Below are 24461 nucleotides of genomic sequence, written 5' to 3' on the forward strand. Positions count from 1 at the left end.
AAGCATTATTAAGGGGGACCAAAGCATTCAAACATTCAAGCATTCAAATAATTCTCTGTACTGGTGTCTCTCCCCCCGACACCGCATTGCATCTTGTAATAGCTTTCATCATCATCAATACAATCATCAGCTTTCATCATCAATTGCTCATTTTCCGCTGCTCAATTGCTCACGACATTGGTTTTTCCGTACGACACTGACAATCTAGTCTAGCATACGGCGAGGACCTCAATTGGCGCATAGCAACCGCACTGACATCGGTTGCTTAGCCTTACGTCGCCATTCCAAGGAACTTCAGGAAGGCGCCGTGTAACAGTTATAATGGTTGTTGAAGCCACTATTTATAGCTATACCTATGTAATAAGGTCTTAGATCAAGCTCCTCTTAAATAACAGTAATGAGGGCCATTGATGGATACGTAACGGCAGGTTATGAATGCCAAAATTCTCTATAATAGCTGCGTTTTTAATAATGAGGAATATTCTTAATTGAATGTCATCTGGTGACAAATATTCTTTTACTTTCGTCGTAATGTTCCCTTCAGGATCTACCTGGTGCTTACCGAAACTGTTGTCCCTGGTCTTGATTTTCACTCGCTTCATCTTCCTTCTGTCCGGGTTCTACGTGTCACTCCGCCATTCCATATGTATAACAATGTTTTTCCTTTCGGGTAGAAGCTCACCTATGATAAGCATAAAATTTCAGGAAAAAAAAAGAAGTCAAAAGAAAAAAATTCGAAGGAACGAAAGTGGGAGAATTTTAGTCTCAGTTTGGACTTTGGACATCACCTTTTTAAATTTTTAAAATGAAAATTTTATATTTAAAGATTACAATAACAATACTATAAGTTTTATAAAAACTAGTAATTAATTTAGATCTTAACATTCAATTCAGAAACAACTATTTAATTTTCCAAAATAATAATAATATTATATTCAAATAGAGCAAACGAAATATTTTTTTTTTGAAATATTAATTAAAAAATGGAAAAGCAATAAAAAAAGAAAGGCTCGCCCACGATAATTAACGTGCACCCTCGTTCGTACTCCTCTGCTGTCCTCTCTTTCACTCTCTCACCCACAATCACATACATTTTTGGCAATAATCACCATACCTCTTTCTTCTTCTTATTTTCTTCTTCTCCGCCATTGATGATCACAAAAACCACACTATCATACTCATAATACACGTAATTGGTATATAATATTACTAAGAGAGAAGAAGAAATTTCGGAAAATATAATTTTCAATTTATATAAAAGACAAAAAATCTTATAGAATCTACCAGAAGAAAAAAATTCCTAAGCTGAATCCCAGCTAAAAGTGCACAGAAAATGAGAAACCACCATAAGAATTTGGCCTCCGCCGGAGAGACGGCAGTTTCATCGTCGGCCGAGCAATCACAGCCGTCCGCCGTGCTGGTGCCGCGGCGTCCGATGATGTCATCATCTCCGGCAGCCACGTCATCGTTGTCGTCAGAGAAACCAATGGCGGCGTCGGAGGATCCAGCTGCCTCCCGCGACCCTACCTCTGTCACAGCTACTGTGGCGGCGGAGTCCGTGATGGTGGAGAGGCGAGGTGAGTATGCGGCGGTGTGTAAATGGGCAGTCAGTAATTTCACACGAGTGAAAGCTAGGGCGTTGTGGAGCAAGTACTTTGAAGTCGGCGGTTATGATTGCCGTTTGCTAGTTTACCCTAAAGGTGACTCACAAGCATTGCCGGGTTATATATCCGTTTACCTTCAGATAATGGACCCTCGAAATACGGCGTCGTCTAAATGGGACTGCTTCGCCAGCTACCGCCTCGCTGTTGAGCATCCAACGGACAGCTCAAAGTCTATCCACAGGGACTCGTGGCATCGCTTCTCGTCGAAGAAGAAATCTCATGGCTGGTGTGATTTTACTCCTTCTAATTCCATCTTAGACTCAAAATTAGGATTTTTATTCAACAATGATTGCATTCTTATTACTGCTGATATACTTATTCTTCACGAGTCTGTTAGTTTTTCGCGTGATAATAACGAAACACAATCTAATTCTGCTTCGAATTTAGTAGTTTCTAGCCCAGCTGGTGATGTTTTGAGCGGGAAATTTACTTGGAAGGTTCATAATTTTAGCTTGTTTAAGGAAATGATTAAAACTCAGAAGATTATGAGCCCGGTTTTTCCCGCTGGGGAGTGTAATGTAAGGATTAGTGTGTATCAAAGCTCAGTAAATGGGGTGGATCATTTGTCAATGTGCTTAGAGAGTAAGGACACTGAGAAGACTTCGAGTTCGGATAGGAGTTGTTGGTGTTTGTTTAGGATGTCAGTGTTGAATCAGAAGCCGGGTTTGAATCATATGCATAGGGACTCTTATGGAAGGTTTGCTGCTGATAATAAGAGTGGGGATAATACGAGCTTGGGATGGAACGATTACATAAAGATGGCAGATTTTGTAGGGTCGGATTCAGGGTTCTTGGTGGATGACACTGCAATTTTCAGTACTTCGTTTCACGTTATTAAGGAGCTTAGTAGCTTTTCCAAGAATGGCGGATTGATTGGTCTTAGGAGTGGCAGTAGTGCCAGGAAATCTGACGGTCATATGGGCAAGTTTACTTGGAGGATTGAGAACTTCACAAGGTTGAAGGATCTTTTAAAGAAAAGAAAGATTACAGGGCTTTGCATAAAGAGCAGGAGGTTTCAGATTGGCAATCGGGATTGTCGGCTGATTGTTTACCCCAGAGGTATGCCTTTATGCTGATCACAGCAATCTCTTTACATGGGATTTTTTTTTATATTATTGCTGTAACTACCTTTTATAGTATTGGGAGGCTTCTGAATTTCGATATACAGATACCCTTAAATTTTGGTCGGTATAATTAGAGGTCAAGGTTCCCTAGAAATAAGAGGATCATATTCATGTAATGTGTACATTTCTCTGGTTATTGCCTTTTCTTACTTCTTAAGAAATGATCCTTTATGTCATAGTGACTTTTTATTTTATTGTATAAAATACTGGTGGTGCCCATGGCAGCTTGCGCTCACCTCGACTAATCCACCGAGCACCTACTCCACTAGTGGGGGTTCTGGTACCTCTCTACACCAAGGCTTTAGATAGATCGAAAGAAATTACCTAACGTAATGGAATCCTGGCCTCCCATGGTCCTTTCCAGCTTACACCCTTGGGTGCCCCTTTCTGTTGTCTGCTTGTCCATGCACTTACAATTGCCTCAAGTGTCCTAGTCATGAGCGTGTTAATTGCTGAGCACTTTCAGTGCTCGACTCCAAAATATATGAAATCTGTAGATTCCTCATGCATCTTCGTGCATCAGTCTTTCATTTGGAAGTATATGAGCTTCTTTGAGTTGCTTGTCTATTGCTCCTCCACTAAACTAATATGTAGTACATTTATTCACGGTATCAGGGCAGTCTCAGCCTCCATGCCACCTTTCAGTATTTCTCGAAGTCACAGATACAAGGAATACTAAGAGTGATTGGAGTTGTTTCGTGAGCCATCGGTTGTCTGTTGTGAACCAAAAGATGGAGGAGAAGTCTGTCACAAAGGAATCTCAGAATCGGTATTCTAAAGCTGCAAAGGACTGGGGTTGGCGCGAATTTGTGACCCTTACTAGTCTCTTTGATCAAGATTCTGGATTTCTTTTTCAGGATACTGTTGTGTTCTCTGCCGAAGTCCTTATTTTAAAGGAGACATCCATCTTCCAGGAATTGATCGATCAGGATAATGAGTCAGCAAATGGAGGTTCCCAGTTGGACAAAGGTGGGAAGAAAAGTTCTTTTACATGGAAGGTGGAGAACTTCTTGTCCTTCAAGGAGATAATGGAGACACGGAAAATATTTAGCAAATTCTTTCAAGCAGGCGGGTGTGAGCTTCGTATTGGTAAATTGCTATACCCTTCTCGTCCTCTTCCTCCTCTCCACCCCTTTTACTTCTCTCCCTTATGATTCTAAACATCGTTGTTGAATTCCACGTTTGACAACTGGCATTTATTTATTTTAAATTGCAGGTGTATATGAATCGTTTGACACTATATGCATATATCTAGAGAGTGATCAGTCTGCTGGTACTGATCCAGACAAGAACTTTTGGGTTAGATACAGGATGGCTATTCTGAACCAGAAAAATCCTTCTAAAACAGTGTGGAAGGAGTCCTCCATTTGCACTAAAACTTGGAATAATTCCGTTCTTCAATTTATGAAGGTCTCAGATATGTTGGAACCAGATGCAGGATTTCTCGTACGCGATACAGTCGTCTTTGTCTGTGAAATTCTGGATTGCTGTCCTTGGTTTGAATTTTCTGACCTTGAGGTTAGTGGTTGACGCACTTGTGTAAATTGGTTTTCCTTGTTTGTTGGTGGGAAGGTATCTGCCACTTCTTTCTGTCTGTGGCTTATCCAATTTACATGAAGTGTATTTTAACAACAATATCTAAGACACAGAGACATGCATTTCAACTGCACTCCTTATCCAATTTACACGAATGTATCAATGATGTTCATTCTCCTCCTTGTCTCTTTTTACTAAGCACTGAAATATGTGCCTCTGGAATTTAGGTTTTTGAGTATTAGGTACTGTCATGATGAAATGTGTAGCTTGAGACAAATGCTTCCTCTTTATATGAGGGTGAAGATGCTCCAGCTGCACTTTCACTGTAAGATATCACATGGCTTACCAATGAATTATTGATATAACTAGGTTTACTGGTAAATCTTCTTTATTGAACTGTTTGGATTCTTTCGGAGAATGTCTAGGATGTTCATTAGACTGATCCACTGGTGGATTCTTTCTGGTAATGTCTAGGATGTTCATTAGGACTGTGTATCCAACTTAAACTCTTTCTCTTCTCTATCCTGTCACTACTATTGGTGGAATTAACAGGGGGTAGGGGTTGTGGATGCATTTATCTAGACACAAACATAGACACCTCCCCAAACAAGTTAGTACCTCTATCCCGGAAAGCTTGACCCACTTTGTCTAGTGTGGAGAGTTAGAGAAATTTTAAATTGAGTATTGTATTCAACCGGGACTCCAAAGGACTGACTATTTCCCAAAAAGAATTTAGAGGACCGACTTGTCTCCAAAATAAAACGAGTGTAGACGTTAAAAGAAACTTACTGGTAGACATATTAAGTTACATATGTTGTTACTTTGGATCGAAATTACACCCGTCAAAAACTTATATACGTGCTCTGATCAACAAGTATCTAAGGACTATAACTTTCGTTAACATAAGGAACAGAGAACTCTTCTGCCACTGGATAGATTGTGGCAGGAGGATGAGATTGTTGGCCTTCTTGTTGCACTATGCAGGGGGGTGGTTTCAATGAGGGTAGAAGAGAGGAAAAGCAAAGAGTTTGGCTGGAAAGGCAAAACCTAGTTGGAGATACCAGAAGGAAACAAATTTTTGTATGTACAAGCAAAAGGGGGGGAGGAGATCTGCAGTCGACATTGAGGCAGAGAAGTAGATTCTTTATGCTCACAAAAGGAAGTTGTGTATGGCTTTCAATTTGTCGTTCTGTTGGTGTGCTTTTTTTTCTTTGTATGTGAAGTTTAACTTAAGATAACCTCATAATTAACGTATCAACCTGGCTATCGTACAGTAGTTATGTTAATTATCTACTACAATCAGAAAAATTATGTTAACCATCTATAGTCAACTGATCACTGGCCAATCTTAATTGTCAACCTAGCTGCTACGGACGTGTTCATTCTGTAATTGAAATTTTTGTTTCAGCACTTTTCGGATCTTTCCCTTCGCTGTCCCTTATGTAGAGCTAACCGTAGGTTTGGTTCAAGGGACATTGCTCTTCAGCATCTTTTGTTGCATATATTTTATAATTCATGTTATAGTTGCAAAAAAGATAGTGGTAAATGCAAGGGTATTTGGTAATCGTATCATGATAGTTTATTTTTCATGGTAGACGGTTTCCTCCTTTTTTTGGTTGGTGTGTGTGTGTGGGGGGGGGGGGGGGTTGAGAGTAGCGTATTTTTTGGGGGTGAGTGGGTATCGACGGACCCATTACAGTACTTGTAAGCATTTTTATCTTGGTGTTTATATCTTTTCATTTCTATAGTAGCTTTCACAGGCTGAAAATTTACGTTTGTAGCTTCTCTCTGTATTCCGACATCTTCTTTCTTCATTAAAGAAATGAAGTTACTCTAGGAAACTGGAAAGTGAGTACTATGGTCACTTGATTCATTACGGTTAAATATTGAAAAGTTTTCTTTTAGTGTTTACTTACAATGAATTTAGAACGGCTCAATATGAACTGACAATTTTGGCATCAGTCACCAAGTCTTTGACTTAGCAGGTATATAGGCTCTTATCCTTTAGGGTTAAGCGTGAGCCCCTTTTTATTATTAACTCATAGGAAATAGAGGATATCGTATCATTTTTAATGATCTCCAAAGTCCGAGGCTTTATGTTTTACCACGAGGTCCGCTTTCTGTAGTTATTTAAGGACAGTTGCATTTTTGCAGTCAAAATGGAGCTGAATATATAGAGGCTAGTTTGGAATTGAGATGTAGTTGATTGATTGATTGATTTACCTTTGTGGTCAGTCATCAGTGGACTTATTTGAGTGCCCCCATGTCATAACTCTCTATCTATTTTTGTTCTCCATGGGATTTTATATATTGATCTAGTAATTTCACTTGTTATTCCTTAGGTATTGGCATCCGAGGATGATCAGGATGCTTTGACAACTGAACCTGATGAACTCATTGACTCAGAAGATAGTGAGGGAATAAGCGGAGATGAAGAAGATATATTCCGGAATCTTCTTTCTAGAGCAGGGTTTCACCTCACTTATGGAGATAATCATTCACAGCCACAAGTCACTTTAAGAGAAAAACTTCTTATGGATGCTGGTGCAATAGCTGGGTTCCTGACAGGACTTCGTGTTTATCTTGACGACCCTGCTAAAGTAAAGCGCTTGCTCCTTCCTACTAAGATATCTGGCTGTAATGATGGAAAGAAGGTAAATAAGAAGGAAGAATCTTCACCAAGTTTGATGAACTTGCTGATGGGTGTAAAAGTCTTGCAGCAAGCAATCGTTGATTTACTTTTGGATATAATGGTTGAATGCTGTCAACCTACGGAAGGAAGTTCTAATACTGAGTCATTTGAAGTGAGTGCCAGAGCTATTCCAAGTGGCAGTGGAGGGAGTAGTTCTTTGGAGTCTGATAGGTGCAATAGTGCAAATGAACCTTTGCAACTTTTAGTCCATGACAGATTGGATTCAACAGCGGATGAAAGCATGAATTCATCTGCTGTGCAAAGCTCTGACATTGGCAGGATTGATGCTCCCGAGAAGGCTTTCTCTGTACAGCCTATTTGTCCACCAGAAACATCTGCTGGTGGTTTCTCTGAAAATCCTCAGCGCGCAAAGGTACTACTATGTCTTGCTCTTGAAGTTTTTATGTTTAAGTTGTTCTTGTATAGGCCATTCAAAGCCACTGTAATTTCAGACCAAATGGCCAGAGCAGTCCGAGGAGCTTCTTGGGTTGATAGTGAACTCCTTGAGAGCACTTGATGAAGCTGTTCCCCAAGGTTGTCCTGAACCAAGGAGGAGGCCCCAGTCTGCACAGAAGATAATGCTTGTACTGGATAAAGCTCCCAAGCATTTGCAAGCCGACCTAGTTGCTCTTGTACCGAAACTGGTTGAGCATTCAGAACATCCTCTTGCCGCTTGTGCGCTTCTAGAACGACTTCAAAAGCCAGACGCCGAACCTGCACTAAGGATGCCGGTAAGATAATCTGAAGTTATCTTTCTTTTCTTCATCTGAGATATGAAAATGTAACTTTGGTCTTTATAGATCATGTATAGCATTGGGAGAATACAGATTTTTGATTCATAATGTCACTTTTCCCGATGATCTGATTGCTAAATCTTTCAGGTCTTTGGTGCACTTAGCCAATTGGAATGCGATAATGATGTATGGGAACGTGCTTTTTTCCGGTCATTTGATCTTTTAGCAGATTCCAATGACGAACCTCTGGCAGCAACAGTGGACTTTATATTCAAGGCTGCACTTCACTGTCAACATCTTCCAGAAGCAGTACGCCTTGGAATTGGTTTTTGTATACATTTAACCTTTCATCTCTTTAAAGGTATAATATTTTGATTTCCCCTGCAGGTAAGAGCCATACGTGTCAGGCTTAAAAATTTGGGAACCGAAGTCTCTCCATGTGTTCTTGATTATTTGAGTCGGACTGTAAATAACTGTGCAGATATTGCTGAAGCTATTCTGAGAGATATAGATTGTGACAGTGATTTTTGTGACAACCACTCAGCTGTACCTTGTGGGCTTTTCTTATTTGATGAAAGTTGTCACAATTCTGATAGGCCACGTACAGTGGATGAACAAGCTTTCCATTTGACTCATCATTTTTCTGATATTTATATGCTGATTGAGATGTTATCAATTCCGTGTCTTGCTGTCGAAGCTTCCCAGACATTTGAAAGAGCTGTAGCTCGAGGGGCCATTGTCGCGCAATCTGTAGCCATGGTTTTGGAGAGGTGTCTTGCTCGGAGATTAAATTTGACCTCTCAATACGTTGCTGAAAATTTTCAGCATACTGATTTGGTTGTAGAAGGGGGAACCATTGAGCAATTGAGAACCCAGCGAGATGACTTTACTTCAATTCTTGGTCTAGCTGAGACATTGGCACTCTCTGGAGATCCGCGTGTAAAAGGTTTTGTAAAGTTGCTTTACACCATTTTGTTCAAATGGTATGCTGACGAGTCTTACCGATTGAGGATCCTCAAGAGGCTTGTTGATCGTGCCACAAGTTCGACAGAAGGTGCACGTGAAGTAGATTTAGATTTGGAGATTTTGGTAATCTTGATTCACGAGGAGCAAGAAATTGTTAGCCCAGTTCTCAGCATGATGAGGGAGGTGGCTGAACTTGCAAATGTTGATCGTGCTGCACTTTGGCATCAATACTGCACTAGTGAGGATGAAATTCTACGTCTTCGTGAGGAAAGGAAAGCGGAAAGTGCCAATATGGCTAAAGAGAAAGCTATCATTTCCCAAAAGCTTAATGAATCAGAGGCTGCTAATAATCGGCTCAAGGTATTTTGATCATTAGTGTTCCATGTTTGGGCTTTCTTTTCTTTTCTTTTCTTTGTTATTGGTGGATGCTTGCTTGAAAAAATATCTTCTTTACTTGATATTTTTTCTTTGATGAAATTTACAAACCTTATGGCACAGTCTGAGATGAGGGCCGAGATGGATCGTTTTTCTGGGGAAAGGAAGGAACTCATGGAACAAATACAAGAAGTTGAAAGTCAACTTGAATGGCTACGCTCTGAACATGATGATGAAATTACTAGGCTCACAGTAGAGAAAAGGGCTCTTCAAGATCGCTTGCACGATACGGAAACACAACTTTCCCAATTGAAATCACGGAAACGTGATGAATTAAAGGTCTGCAGTTCATTTTCTGAATTGGCACCAGTTATTATTTTTCATTAAGGCTTGATTTTGTATATTTTTCTGGATGAGCTCATTAACGCTTTGAAGCTATCTAAACAATGTTAAATAACTTTAAGCCCATCTAAGCAAAAGTAAAGTTTAATTATGTTTAGATAACTTCAATGCTTTACTTAGCCCTTGCTCAGTCCTCTGCCATTTCTGCAGTCGCTTGGTTTTCTTTAGATAGCTTCAAAGCTTAATGGCCCTCACTCCATCCTCTGCCTTAATTTCCATTGATCTCGTTTTTATTTCTTCTTATTAAGCTGTCTGTTTTCATTACTTCCACAACCTCATTTGGTATGACACTTTATCTTGGAGGATTTAACTTCTTTTTTTGACTATGGTTTTCTTAAATATTTAAAGAAGATTTTGACAAGTGTGGTTAATTACACCTTTCAGTGTAGTGTCAAAATATACAAATTGTTTTCAACAAAAATATCAGTATCCTTTCAGTGTAGTGTCAAAATATACAAATTGTTTTCAACAAAAATATCAGTATCCTAAATCAAGGATACTGATATTTTTGTTGAAAACAATTTGTATATTTTGACACTACACTGAAAGGTGTAATTAACCACACTTGTCTCCTTTGGTTATTTAGTTGGCAGTATTTAGTCCCTGTAGATTGCCATATTAACTTTTTGGATTTTGTCAGCTCTTTTGCTTTAGCCTAGTATTTCTTTTCTTTTTTGTATCAAAGCTGACTCTTTCCCCCTTTTGTACTTCCTGCACCTTCTTGATGCCTTTTTCTATAAAACTCATTACTTCATCAAAAAATATCAGTATCCTAAATCAACCTGAAATTTGGACACCTTAGCATTCATACTCCGAATAGTTATAAACTTATCATGCATTTTGGGATTTGAGGGAGGGAGTGTGGGGTTCATTTTGAGTTGTGAATTTTTGTTGTTGATAAACAAACATATGTAACTTGAGATGTCATACATCCCATGAATTTGAGATTCTTGGTCTTACTGAACCAGAATTTATAAATGCATTCAATACAACAACAACAACAACATACCCAGTATTATCCCACACCGTGGGGTCTGGGGAGGGTAGTGTGTACGCAGACCTTACCCCTACCTTATGAGGATAGAGATGCTGTTTCCAATAGACCCTCGACTCAGGAAAGCATAAGCACCACATTAATGAAAATATAGACAAGAAGGAACAATACCAAAAAGCCATATAAAAGCAGAATAAAAACAATAAGATAGTAAGGTGATCAACAAAGAAAGGAAACAACGGCTAGTCATAAAAACCCTACTACTAACAGAAAGCCAGACTGCGTACCAATACTACTGTTATAAACACTCTAGACTACCTACTCTACTACCCTAATTCTCGACCTCCATACCTTCCTATCAAGGGTCATGTCCTCGGTCAGCTGAAGCTGTGCCATGTCTTGCCTAATCATCTCTCCCCACCTCTTCTTTGGCCTACCTCTACCTCTCCGTAGGCCCTCCAATGTCAACCTCTCACACCTCCTCACCGGGGCGTCTGTGCTCCTCCTCCTCACATGACCAAACCACTTAAGCCGCGCTTCCCGTATCTTGTCCTCAATAGGGGCCACACGCACCTTGTCGCGAATAACCTCATTTCTGATCCTATCTAACCTGGTGTGCCCGCACATCCATCTCAACATCCTCATCTCTGCTACCTTCATCTTCTGGACATGAGCGATCTTGACTGGCCAACACTCATCCCCATACAACATCGTTGGCCTAACCACCACTCTGTCGAACTTACCTTTAAGTTTCGGTGACACCTTCTTATCACACAAAACACCGGAAGTGAGTCTCGATTTCATCCATCCCGCCCCAATACGATGTGTGATATCTTCATCAATCTCCCCATCCCCATGAATAATAGACCCAAGTTATTTAAAACTTCCTCTCCTAGGGTTGACTTGCGAGTCCAGCCTCACCTCCCCTTCCTCGCCTTGAGTCTCGCCACTGAACATACACTCCAAGTATTCTGTCTTGGTCCTGCTCAACTTGAAATCTTTAGACTCCAGGGTCTGCCTCCACACCTCTAATTGCGCATTCACACCGTCTCGCTTCTCGTCAATCAATACAATATCATCTGCAAATAGTATGCACCACGACACCTCCCCTTGGATGTGGCGCGCCGGTACGTCCATCGCCAGAGCAAATAAAAAAGGGCTGAGTGCCGACCCCTGATATAACCCTATCATAGCCAGAAAATGGTCCGAGTCCCCACCCACTGTCCTCACTCGGGTCTTTGTTCCATCATACATGTCCTTAATAAACCTACCGTAGGCACTAGGTACACCTCTAGCCTCCAAACATCTCCACAAAACCTCCTCTGAACTTTATCGTACGCCTTTTCTAAGTCGATGAACACCATATGCAAGTCCTTCTCTCTCTCCCTATACTGCTCCGTCAATCTCCTAACAAGGTGGATGGCTTCTGTAGTCGAGTGCCCCGGCATAAACCCGAACTGGTTCTCGGAAATAGACACACTCCTCCTCACCCTTAGCTCTACCACTCTCTCCCAAACTTTCATAGTATGACTAAGCAACTTGATACCCCGATAGTTATTGCAATTTTGGATATCACCCTTGTTCTTGTATACAGGAACCATCGTGCTCTACTTTCACTCTTCGGGCATCTTCTTCGTTCTAAAAATGACATTAAATAACCTAGTGAGCCACTCCAAGCCTGCCTTGCCCGTACTCTTCCAAAACTCCACCGGGATTTCATCCGGCCCGATCGCTTTGTCCCTGCTCATCTTACGCATAGCCCCCTCAACTTCATCAACTTTAATCTGCCTACAATACTCAAAGTCACAACGACTCCCGGAGAGTTCCAAATCACCAAGTACAATGCTCTTGACCCCCTCCTCGTTCAAGAGACTATGGAAGTAGGTCTGCCATCTCCGATGGACTCATCCAACAAAACTCTACCTTATTCGTCCTTGATGCACTTCACTTGGTCCAAGTCACGCGCCTTCCTTTCTCGCGCCTTGGCTAACCTGAACAACCTCTTATCCCCACCTCGGCCCTCGAGTTCCTCATACAAACAACTAAAAGCTGCAGTCTCGGCCGCCGTAACTGCTAGCTTTGCCTCTTTCTTAGCCAACTTATAATGCTCCCTATTCGCCCTCTTCTCCTCCTCGTCTACACTTTTCACTAGCTTCAGATACGCTGCTTTCTTGGTTTTCACTTTTCCTTGCAGTCTCCCTTTTGACCACCAGTCTCCCTTTTGACCACCAGAGTAACCCTTTGAGACCCCTAATACCTCTCTCATGGCTTCCCTAATGCACTGCGCAGTCGTGGTCCACATAGTGCTTGCGTCCCCACTACTCCTCCAAGCCCCCATAGTCAATAGCTTGACCCCCAACTCCTGCGCTTTAGCTTCCGTCAAGGCTCCCCACTTGATCCTATGTTGGCTATACATCGCCCTCTTCCTCCTCTTCCTCGTGATCTCAAGGTCCATGACCAGGAACCTATGAAGGGTCGAGAGGTTCTCACTCGGGATGACCTTGCAATCCGTGCAAAGACCTCTATCGGATTTCCTGCAGAGTAAATAATCAATCTGAGTCTCGGCCACCGAACTCCGAAAGGTGACCAAGTGCTCCCTCTTCTTCGGGAAACTCGAGTTTGCTATCACCAAATCAAATGCTCTAGCAAAGTCCAGCAGAGACGTTCCTCTTCCGTTTCTATCCCCAAAACCAAAGCCACAATGCACATCATCATACCCCCAGACGTCGCTCCAATGTGGCCGTTGAAATCTCCTCATATGAAAAGCTTCTCGGTATGCGGGATACCACGCACCATCTCATCCAAATCCTCCCAGAAAAACCTCTTGACTTCCTCATCCAAGCCTGCTTGGGGTGCGTACGCACTGATTATGTTCAAAATAAAACCTCCAACAACTAGCTTAATAGTCATCAGTCTGTCATTCACCCTCCTAACCTCCACCACTAGTTCCCGGAGGTCCTTATCAACCAAGATACCTACCCCGTTCCTGCCCCCACCCTCTCAGAATACCATAGTTTGAACCTGTGCACATCCCACACCTTATCTCCTACCCATCCAGTCTCATGTACACTAGCTATATTAATCTTCCCTTTCTCGAGAATCTTCGCTAACTCTATAGATTTTCCAGTCAAAGTTCCTATGTTCCAAGACCCCACTCTCAGCCTAGTAGCTCCCTTAGCCCTCTTACCCCCCGCACCCCCTCCCCCGCGCTGACACCCCCGAGGACAAGACCTTACCCTACCATCGTTCACCAAAGCCACTATATCTCGAAAACAAGCGACAAATAAAATGAATTCCGAAATATAATCTACCACTAAAAGTCGCAAAACAGGTGAAGAAATAAAATAAAGGAATTAACGGGACCTATAATCTACAACTAAAGGTCAGAAAAACAGGTGAAGAAATAAACTAAAGGAACTAAAGGAAACTATAATCTACAACTAAAGGACAGAGAAATAGGTGAAGAAATACAATAAAAGAGCTAAAGGGGACTATAATCTACAACTAAAGGTCAAAAAGAAAATGTGCAAAACTAGAGCAGAACTACTGGGAGATATATGAAATAAAGATTCAAAATAAAGATGTAAACATGTAGATAACAATATAAACAAGTAGGCAAAGCTATCACTAATGCAATTAATTTGACAATGCTAGGGCAAATACTAACTATTCAAGAACAAAATAGGCAAGTAAGGAGATACAATTACGCTAAAATATCAAACTATGAAATATCAAGACAAGAGAGGAACAATAGAACCTGGATTGCAGCCCTTGAAGTTAACGGAAATTTGGCCGGCGGTAATGAATTGCGACGAGCTGGTTGAAAGGGCTAAAGTTTCAATCTTTGTACCAAAAGCTAGGTTACGGAGGAAGTGGAAAGAGTAGAGACCAAAGACAGAATGTTCTTGAAGAAGCAGAGGAAGGGAACAAGAAGGGCAAGTGAGGAGGGAGGAGTCTGTAGGGGCGAAAATGGTAAGTGGGAAATTAATGGTGGAGATGTTGAATTCTTGATTAAAGATCAGATCTTTGAACCAAATCAACAATACCCAGAAATGTTTTACCAAGAAAAACAGTTCAAGAAAAACTGTTCAATCAAAAATTAAGTTAATTAAATCAATCAAAAATTGGTTCAAAGAATTTAAAATTGAACAAGAAATCCCAAATCCGCAAATTATTTTTATCGGAAGAAGATCAACCCTATTTTTCTTTTAAAAAAACAGAGAAATCAAGGGAGAAAAAACGAATAATGGGATTTCAGAAAAGTACAATAATGGGTGTTCTTGATTCTGGCAATTTTGGGGAAGACGAAAGATAAACGAATAGCAAAAGAGCAAAAGATAAATGCATTCAATTGGTTTTAAGAAATAATTGCGAGTACAATAGTTCACATTCAACTCAAACAGCAAAGGCAGTACATTGTTGGATGTGTGGTGGGCACATGTCATACATTCCTTTAATTTGAGATTCTTGGTCTTATTGAACGAGAAGTTATAAATGCATTCAATTGGTTATAAGAAATAATTATGAGTACAATAGTACACAGTGGTTCAACTCAACAGCAAAGGCAGTACAACAGCGAAGGCAGTGCATTGCTGGATGTGTGGTGGGCACATGTCACGGGTTTGAACCTAAGAGCTACCAATAAGCCTTTAGGCAAGCAGCGAAGTTATAGCTCACCCTCGGATAAGGGGATACCTTAAGTCAGCAGCTTCCTTTGAAGATAATCTGGCTGTTGCAGCAACTTTGGTATTTAAGTGGAGAAGGGTAGAGGGGTGGGGTCATTTAATATCAGAGTTTCGAAGTTCCTAAGCGGATCTCTCAGTCATTTAAAAAAAAAGGAATTATGGATACAATAGTTTATGTACTTCTAGTCTCTAGTTGGTTCAACTCGTGTGTTTAGCTTATCAATTTGAATTTGTCAGTTTATCGCTTAGATAGGGTGTAATTAGTCCTTTTTGGTAAAGTTGCTGCCATGTGACCAGGGGGTCACGAGTTCGAGCCGTGGAAACAACCTCTTGCAGAAATGCAGGGTAAGGCTGCGTACAATAGACTCTTGTGGTCCGGCCCTTCCCCGGACCCCGCGCATCGCGGGAGCTTAGTGCACCGGGCTGCCCTTTTAGTTAGGTTTATCATCCTAAATGGTGTGCTCTTTTTATTGCTGTTTGTGGCTGGAAAACTGTGACGAAAATAAGAACGGAAGGAAATAAAAGTTTAGATCCACACATGCTTTCTTAGTAGTCACGCTATAAGAGTCCTTACTATGGAATCTCATGACCTATGAAATTGAAAGAGAATAATTAAAAACACTGAATAAAGCTCTCAGATGTCATTTGGTTCACAAGCAGTTATGCATGGTTTATGATATGTAGGTTGCAATAAATACAATGATTGGGATTTTGGTAAATAATATGTTATGCTGGGCTTGCATTGCCAAATGTAAGAATTAGTGTTAATTGTATTTTAGTATTTTTAGTTGCTCTTATCTCAGTATTGGTAATATACATGTTCTTATTCCACATCCTATTCCACATAAAATAATGTGCTAATTCACATATAAGTTGTGCAGGTATTATTTGTGTGGAGTTTTATCGTGAAACTGAATATTTTATCAGCAGTGCGAATTTGTATTATTTTTTTCTTATACGTCTAATAAAATAACCCCTTAAAAATGTGTCAGAAGACTCAGTTTGTTGGTTGCAAAATAAAAATAAACAAATAATCAATCAATCAGAGATCTCAAAACAAATAAAAATAAAGCTCCATATTTGGGTAAATATTGAACTTGCTTTTCCTTTAGTATTTTCTTGTCCGTATCTTACAGCTTGTCCAAACAATCAGTATGTTAGTAATCTTTTAAAAGGACCACTGATAACTTCAAACTTTGTATATTCAGTTAAATCTTGTACAGAATTTGATCTCTTTCATTATTCTTTTACTCCATCCATGTCCGTAGCTTCATTTTAGTCTTAGTCTGTCTCGAAATAATGTCCAATATAGCAAAACAGTTTCACATAGATGGAGTAAAATTCAAACATGGACATTCAAATTGAAGTGGAGGGTGAGTTATGGTTTAGAAATATCCAGAATTGACTTCTGTTTTCGCTACTGCTGAAAGGTCCAATCTCCTTCTGGAAGTACTAATATTTTCATAAGCTTTGATGTTTATGCTCTGAATGGTTGATTTGTATGGCTTTTTATTTATGTTGTTCTTGTTAGGGGGTTGCCCAATTCTTTTTCCAATTCTTAGTACGTGTTACCTTTTGGCCACTAATAGTAACTTTTCAATCTTCAGAGAGTGACGAAGGAGAAAAATGCTCTTGCTGAAAGGTTGAAAAGTGCTGAAGCTGCTCGAAAAAGATTCGATGAAGAATTGAAACGTTATGCGACAGAAAAATTGACTCGAGAAGAAATACGGAAATCACTTGAGGATGAAGTACACCGGTTGACTCGAACAGTTGGACAAACGGAAGGGGAGAAACGTGAAAAGGAGGAGCAGGTTGCTCGTTGTGAAGCATTTATTGACGGGATGGAATCCAAATTGGAAGCCTGCCAGGTTTTTGCTCTTGATAATTTTTCCCTCTTTTTTTGATGCTGCATTTGCTGCATGATATGGTTACATGGAGTCTTTATCTCTTGTTGTTGTTCCTTGCATCTATTGCTTGCACTTACTCCCGACAAGAGGCATAGGAAGAGGTGGAAAAAGCAAGAAAGCTGCGAACCTCTTTATGATATTTTTGGGGGTTTCTTTTTTCACGTTACAGATAATTTGAGGATTTACTCGTTTGCCCTTGTCCTTTGCATATTTATCTTTCTTTTTATCATCTTCTACGCCTGAGCTTAATGCATTCCTTTGTAAAATTTACTTGTGATTAGAGATTAGGAATCAGAACTGATGCCTTATCTTTTTTGTTGGTTGTTTCATCTTTCAGCACTACATCCGTCAGCTAGAAGCATCACTTCAGGAAGAAATGTCTCGGCATGCTCCACTGTATGGGGCTGGTTTGGAAGCTTTATCGATGAAGGAGTTGGAGACATTAGCACAGATTCATGAAGAGGGACTTAGACAGATCCATGCTATCCAACAGCATAAAGGAAATCCAGCTGGTAGTCCTCTAGTAAGCCCCCATAACCTTCCGCCCACTCATGCACTGTTTCCTACTGCTCCTCCTCCGATGGCTGTTGGACTGCCCCCTTCCCTGATACCAAATGGTGTTAGGATCCACAGCAATGGACATGTAAATGGTTCCATCAGGCCCTGGTTCAACCATTCTTGAATCTGGGTCTCAGACTCATTTTGCTCCGCTGACGATGTGGTTTGTCGTCTCATTCTCAAGCCTTGCTCATCTATTAGGAGCTTGGTAGCAGTTGAATGTGTACGGTGGTAATCTTTTTTCCATTTTCTAGATCTTTTGGCATTATGGCTGGTAGGACTGTTGGAGAAAGGGAAAAGTCATTAGAGTCCAATAGCACTAACAGTTGCAAATGCCACACTCATTCGGAGTTTTTCTCCTCAAATCAATTTAAAGCGTTTGAAAGTTTTGTTTACTGCTGATCTCATTCTGCAGAAACTTTCCACGATCCTCATATATAACTTTCAAGTTACCTCTTCTCTAACATATAAAAATGCAGTTACTACTTCTCTAACTTCCATTGACAGAGCCTTTTAACTTGCATATACCCAATTTTACCACCTGTGCTAGTTTTCTTGGTCTTTCTTGAAATCTTCTTACATATTTGCTTCAGTTGTATTTGATAGGTTCTGGTTTCCGTTGCATATTCTGTATGTAGTACATGTAGCTTCCCTGCACATAATAGAGGCTCATTGATTTAGAATCATGATAAATTGCTTCATTGCTCATTTGTCATAAGACCTGGTAGGCTTCGATTCACATCTCTAGATTTGAGTTTTTGCTTGTGAAACTTGCCCACTCTTACTCTTGGGCAGGACAGAAGATTAATCTCAATGATATATAGAGAACTCCAAATGGGTAAATATAGTACGACTGACTTTGGGGAAAAAAGGTCGTGAGAATTTCTCGCTGAAAATGCGGAAAGCTATGATTTCCTCCACCCCCTCGGTTAAATTTCTCATGTTACTTGAACTCATGGCAAATGGCATGGTTTGGTGGTCAAAGAAATGAGTGAAAAATTGAAGATCAGAGTTCAAATTTTAGTAGAGACAAAAAACAAATAGTTTATTTCTTCTCATTTGCCTAAGCTTTGACAGTAGAAGTATTCAGTACTAGTGCTGGTGTGAGGTAGTAGTGGAATAATGCAGTGTATGCTGGTTTGGACACCAGTATCTACAAAAAAAATGAAAAGAAGAGAAAGAAATAAGTTTATCATAATTAGTATTGGAACCCTGTACGTGTATAAAGATGGCTGTCAGACTCATTTATCTCGGTTCTGAAACAGGATACGCTCTTAACTCTCATTTAAAGATACTCTGTATATAATCCATTAATCTCCCTTCAACAAACTAGAGAGTTCTTAACAACGGAAAGTAGGCTTTTTGTGGGTTAGATTACGGGAAAATGACATTGTATAGCCGTTTTCAAAGTAATTGTCGAAAAAATATATATGTTTTGTATATTTTTTAACACTTTGTATATTATATACAAATTTTATACACTTTTTCGGCTACCAAATGTAAATATTTCTGGCGCGGGCTAAAAGTGAAAAAAATCCTTAGATTATAGTAATAAATATTTTTTACTCCATCTGTTTCAATTTGTTTGGCACCTTTTCCTTATTAATTCGTCTAAAAGAAATAGTTTAAAACTTCTCATTAGCTTTTATAACCGCAAAAAATTATGGTACATTTAAGATACGAAATTTCAAAAGTCTTATAGCCATATAAATATTATGACATATTTAGGATTACAAATTTTAAGTCTTGTTATTTTCTTAAATTTGCTAGTTAAATTATACCAAACAAATTGAAATGGATGAGAGTATATTCTTCCGTTGGTTTTTACAAATTTTACACGGCAATTCTAGTTTTCACATTATGTTAGGTTGGGTCGTCATAGATCTTATACAAATACAAAACGTACCATATAAAACAGTTTTTCAAAATTTAGAAATAATTTAACTTAAATTTTATATTATATTTTTAGTTATAAATTTTTATAGGGATATAAGTGTTCTAACATGTTTAAAATCACAAGGGTCAATAGTTTTGTAGTTATACAAATATTATGGCATATTTAAGATAGTAAATTCTAAAAGTCTTCGACTCTTTCTTAAATATTGTAGGCAAAATACATAATTTACCCATCGACCTTGCAGCGACATTCCTGTTACACATCTCACGTTCACGGAAAATCTTTTACACATTCAACCTTTCAAAAGTGTGTTTAAGACACACCACTTTTGTACTTGACCAATTTTTCAGATAATGTGACAGGCATGCCCTAATAGGGTCGTCGTGACACGTGTCATTGACTTTAAAAGAAAAAAAGATATTAGAAATTACAATTAAAACCCATCTTCTTCATCTTCCCATTTTCTATCTTAAGCACCATTGTTGCTTCTACTATAGTTGTTTGTGAGAAAATTTTCAACAACACCAAAATTCAACCACACTATCTAAACAACTAGTCGAAAATAATCGAGTAACAAATTGAATTCAACAACCCAATAATCAACAAAACCCAATTGAATTTTCAAGCTTTTTTCGATCCCCAACAATGGCGGATTCTAAATTTTTTCACCAAACCTTCAATACTACTGTTAAAGCTTTTACATCTTTCACAAATAAATGATTTTCATAAAATTTGGACAATAAACCAACAAAACCCGCTCAATTTTAGATCTAAAATTCTATTTGGGGAAGAAGATGAAGGGGAGGGTGGTCTAAGAAAGAAGACCTGAGGGAGGGGGAGGGGTTCCTACGGGGAGAGAAGACAAAAAATGGAATTTTTTTATGGGCTTTATGCGCTTTTTTGAGTGTAAACACGCAAGTGCTATCTGGTCAAAAGTAGTGTCTCTTAGACACATTTTTAAAAGGTTGAGTGTGTAAAATTTTTTTTCGTGAAAGAGAGGTATGTAACATAGATTTCGCTGTAATGTTGATGGGTAAACTATGTATTTTACCAATATTGTATCACTGCAAACTTTGCCATATAAATTGAAAAGGAAGAGTATTACTCAACGGGTTCCATGGCTAGCTTAACTCGGTTTATACTTAACTAGAGTAAATTTGTTGATCTTAAATATATAAACAAATCGAATAAAATAGAAACGACTTTTTGGTCTCGAGTTCTGTTGGTTCTTTTAGTCGCACTTTATTTTAGTTCACATCATTGAATTTAGTAGAGGTACGATTGGAAATTTCATATGTAAATATTGTAGACAATAAATTACGTCAACAAAATAATGAAGAACGAAAGATATTGCAATAATCGTAGTATTTGATTTTAATAATATGAGTGCACAATCTCTATGAATCTTCTGATTTTTCTTTCCAATAGTAAATAAATTCAAGGGTCCTTGAGCTTGATCTTGAATCTATATTTGTTGCCACGAACGATGATCTTGGATTCAACTAGCACGAACTTTGATTTGAACTAGTACTCCTTGAATCTTGATTTGTTCTTCGTTCTTGAGCTTGAACTTGATTGCTTGAAGCTTGAAACTTGTAGAGAAATTTGTGGCGTTTGATTCACGAGCTCTCTCTTGCTTCTTGTTATAACTTCTGGTGCATTTTCTAGGTTATGAATACCCCTATTTATAGTTGTGGGAGGGAAGAGTTATAATAAGAACAAACTCTTTCCGACCAATCAAATTGAAGTGTGATAATGCTGCATTTGATTGGCCAGAACATGCCACTTGCACACGTGGCGCGCTTCCATTTGCCTTTTAATTTGACTTGACATGCCTTGTCATTTTGATACGTGGCACGTTTCTATTGGCTCTTTTGTTTGACTTGGCGTGCCACGTCATTTGACACATAACATCAAATTGGGCCTCTAGGAAGATGACATATTGAGCCTAATAAAGTGGGCTCATCACTTGTAACCCAACTAGATGGGCTAGCCCAATAAATTTAAATTTATTTATTTAACCCATATTATTGAACTAATATAATTAATCTAATTATATTGACTCATAATATTTATTTGGACCAAAATATATTTAATTTGAAATTAAAACCAAATATTTTATGGATTTAGATAAAATTTTAACTGCCTACAAATGTCTCATACTTCAAGATTTATCGAAGTGTAGACTAATTGAAACTCAAAGATTGGTCGGGTCAATTAGTTTTTTGACCTTTTATAAACTTGTTTTTAGTTTTATGACCTTACTTCTTTTTTTACACATGTGAGATTTACTTTTACACGTAAGAGATCTTTCTTTTACACGTAAGAGATCTAAAAAAGATATTTTATTAAATTCAATATTGTAAAAGGTCAAGAATACCTAAAACCTCGTAGAAGACATATTTGTTCTCTTAAAAGTGATCGGGAATTGAACTTTCTCTTTCCTTGAAACAATACCATATTATAATGGCATGTGTAAAGATACATAATAACCAAACATTAGTCATCACGTAGGAAAACTTATGAAAACCTTTTTTTTCATTCTTTGCATTAAAGAAAAGTTTTTCATTTCATTTAATATAGCAATTTGCATCACTAAGGTACGTGACTATCCATGATCAGAAAACTTAATCCATATAGCATTGTCGTCTTTTACCGACTAGTACGTGTCTTTCATTATTCTCCGACTAGAATTGTAAAAATGCAAGCTCATTATGCACAACTAGCATTCTTCAAGTTTGAGTAGGAATAGAATTATAGCGTCCCAATGCATGATGGAAACTAATTGTGCTAGCCGCCTTTTCAATTGATCCCACATGGAATGACATATTGTAACGATCCCAAATCCACTAGTCGTGATGGCACCTAACCCAACCCGCTAGGTAAGCCAATTAACCTCTAACCAATTCTAATAACAATTAATAAAGTGATTAAGTAAAGAAATATCTGAATCTTATACATTCCCCAAGGACTAGTAGTACAAATCATAAGTTTTTAAGAATAGAATTTACAAAGCTGAAATGAAATAAATACATCGTCTGTTTGAAAAGTACATAAACAGAGTTTTATAGATCTAAAGCTACCACGAACAAGAGGCAGCTACAACCGGGACGCAGGTATATCTTCAATCCAGCTCCCATCGAACACAACAACATCAACAACCAACATCTGCACGCAAGGTGCATAAGTGTAGTATGAGTACAACCGATTCCATGTACTCAGTAAGTAACAAATCTAACCTTAGGTTGAAAGTAGTGACGAGCTAACACAAGATCGGGTCCAATACCAATATCCCACAACAGTTCATAACAGCATAATACAAGTAATAAAAGATGTATCTTAGAAGTAAAATGCTCAGCTCGTTCACAGTTCCAGAAAATAGTCATACTTTTCAAGTATCTTAGTGAAAACCCAAATATTTTACCGAAAATGCCAAAAATACGAGTAAGTTTGAAAACTGTAATTTTTTCAAATATCCTTTCCACAATAAATAAGATATTTTATTTTCTTTCCAGATAGCAAGTGTGAAATACCTCTCTATGCCCACATATCTTTGTGTGTAAAAAGTCATGAATGACGTGATACCGTATGCGATGACCCAAAATATCATCTTTAAATTTAATAAGTAATTATGTGTTCTAAGATCTCGAAAAGTAGTATTTATCATTCCCCGACTTGCATGCGTAGTCCGTAAAATTTTTCAGAAAGTTTTTATGTGAAAAATAGATTAAAATGTGAAATAGAGCCTTAAAACTTAACTGAGTTGACTTTGGTCAATTTTATTTTGAGCAAACGGACCCGGATTAGTGTTTTGACAGTTTCGATAGCTCCATATTGTGATTTGGGACTTGGGCATATGCCCGAAATTTATTTTGGAGGTCCCTAACTCAAGTTATGACCATTTAACGGAAACTAGTAATTTAAAGGCTAAAGATTTTCAAGTTTGACCACGGGGTTGACTTTTTGATATCGGAGCCGGAATCCGATTCTAGAAATTTGAATAGCTCCGTTATGTTATTTATGACTTGTGTGCCAAATTTAAAGTCATTCCAGATTCATTTAATATGTTTTGGCACGCGATTTGCAAATTGAAAAGTTTAAAACTCAAAGTTCGAATCGAGGGGTGAATTGTAATTTCAGTGTTGTTTGACGTGATATGAGACCCCGAGTAAGTCCTTATTATGTTATGGGACTTGTTGGTATATTCGTACGGGGTCCCGAGTACCCCAAGAGTGATACAGATTGAAATCGGATCAAGAAATGGACTTAAGGAAAAAACTGAAATTTGGCCTTCTGGTATAATCGCACCTACGGAATGCTAGGCAGAATATATAAAATCGGGTCTTAGCCATTTTTACTCATTTTTGAGTTTTAAGTCTCGGATTTTGGCGATTTCAAAGGAGTTTTTCACGATTTCGAACTGAGTAAGTGTTCTTTATCATATAGTGATTATATTTCATAAATCCATGTCTATATTCATCATTTATTTCGGATTTAGATGGAAAAAATTAGAATTTTTGTAAAACTTTCCAAAAACGAAAATCTTAGATTTGAAGGTCCATTTGACATCGGAATTGGATAATTTTTATATGGCTGGACTCGACTCGGAATGGGTGTTCGGATTTCGTAAGTTTTTCCGAGATTTGAGATGTGGGCCCCACTGTTGAGGTTTAAAATGAATTTCGGAGAAAATTAATAAATTCATATGGAATTAATTCCTACGATTTGTATTGAGTATATCGAATTGTTTGTGAATAGATTTGAATATTTTGGAGTCCAATATAAAAGGAAAAGCTATGGTCAAGTAATTTATTGAAATTGCAAAGCGAGGTAAGTGTCGTGGTTAACCTTGACTTGAGGGAATAGAACCTTTAAATTATTTGTTATGTGAATTGCATGTGAACGACGTATATGCGAGGTGACGAGT

At 38.6% G+C, this 24461-nt stretch overlaps 1 protein-coding gene across 1 annotated transcript; it reads left to right on the forward strand.

Annotated features, from left to right (window-relative positions):
- Positions 1–1029: 1029 nt before the first annotated feature.
- On the forward strand, positions 1030–18131 carry LOC104105064 (uncharacterized). The gene is made up of 10 exons (XM_009613301.3): positions 1030–2723; positions 3404–3877; positions 4005–4306; positions 6667–7389; positions 7469–7747; positions 7898–8059; positions 8138–9076; positions 9215–9430; positions 16780–17040; positions 17417–18131. Exons 1-10 carry the CDS (start codon positions 1334–1336, stop codon positions 17759–17761), a joined length of 5091 nt encoding a protein of 1696 aa, XP_009611596.1. The 5' UTR covers positions 1030–1333; the 3' UTR covers positions 17762–18131.
- Positions 18132–24461: the final 6330 nt, after the last annotated feature.

This window comes from Nicotiana tomentosiformis, chromosome 8 (genome assembly GCF_000390325.3).
Source record: "Nicotiana tomentosiformis chromosome 8, ASM39032v3, whole genome shotgun sequence".
NCBI lineage: Eukaryota > Viridiplantae > Streptophyta > Magnoliopsida > Solanales > Solanaceae > Nicotiana > Nicotiana tomentosiformis.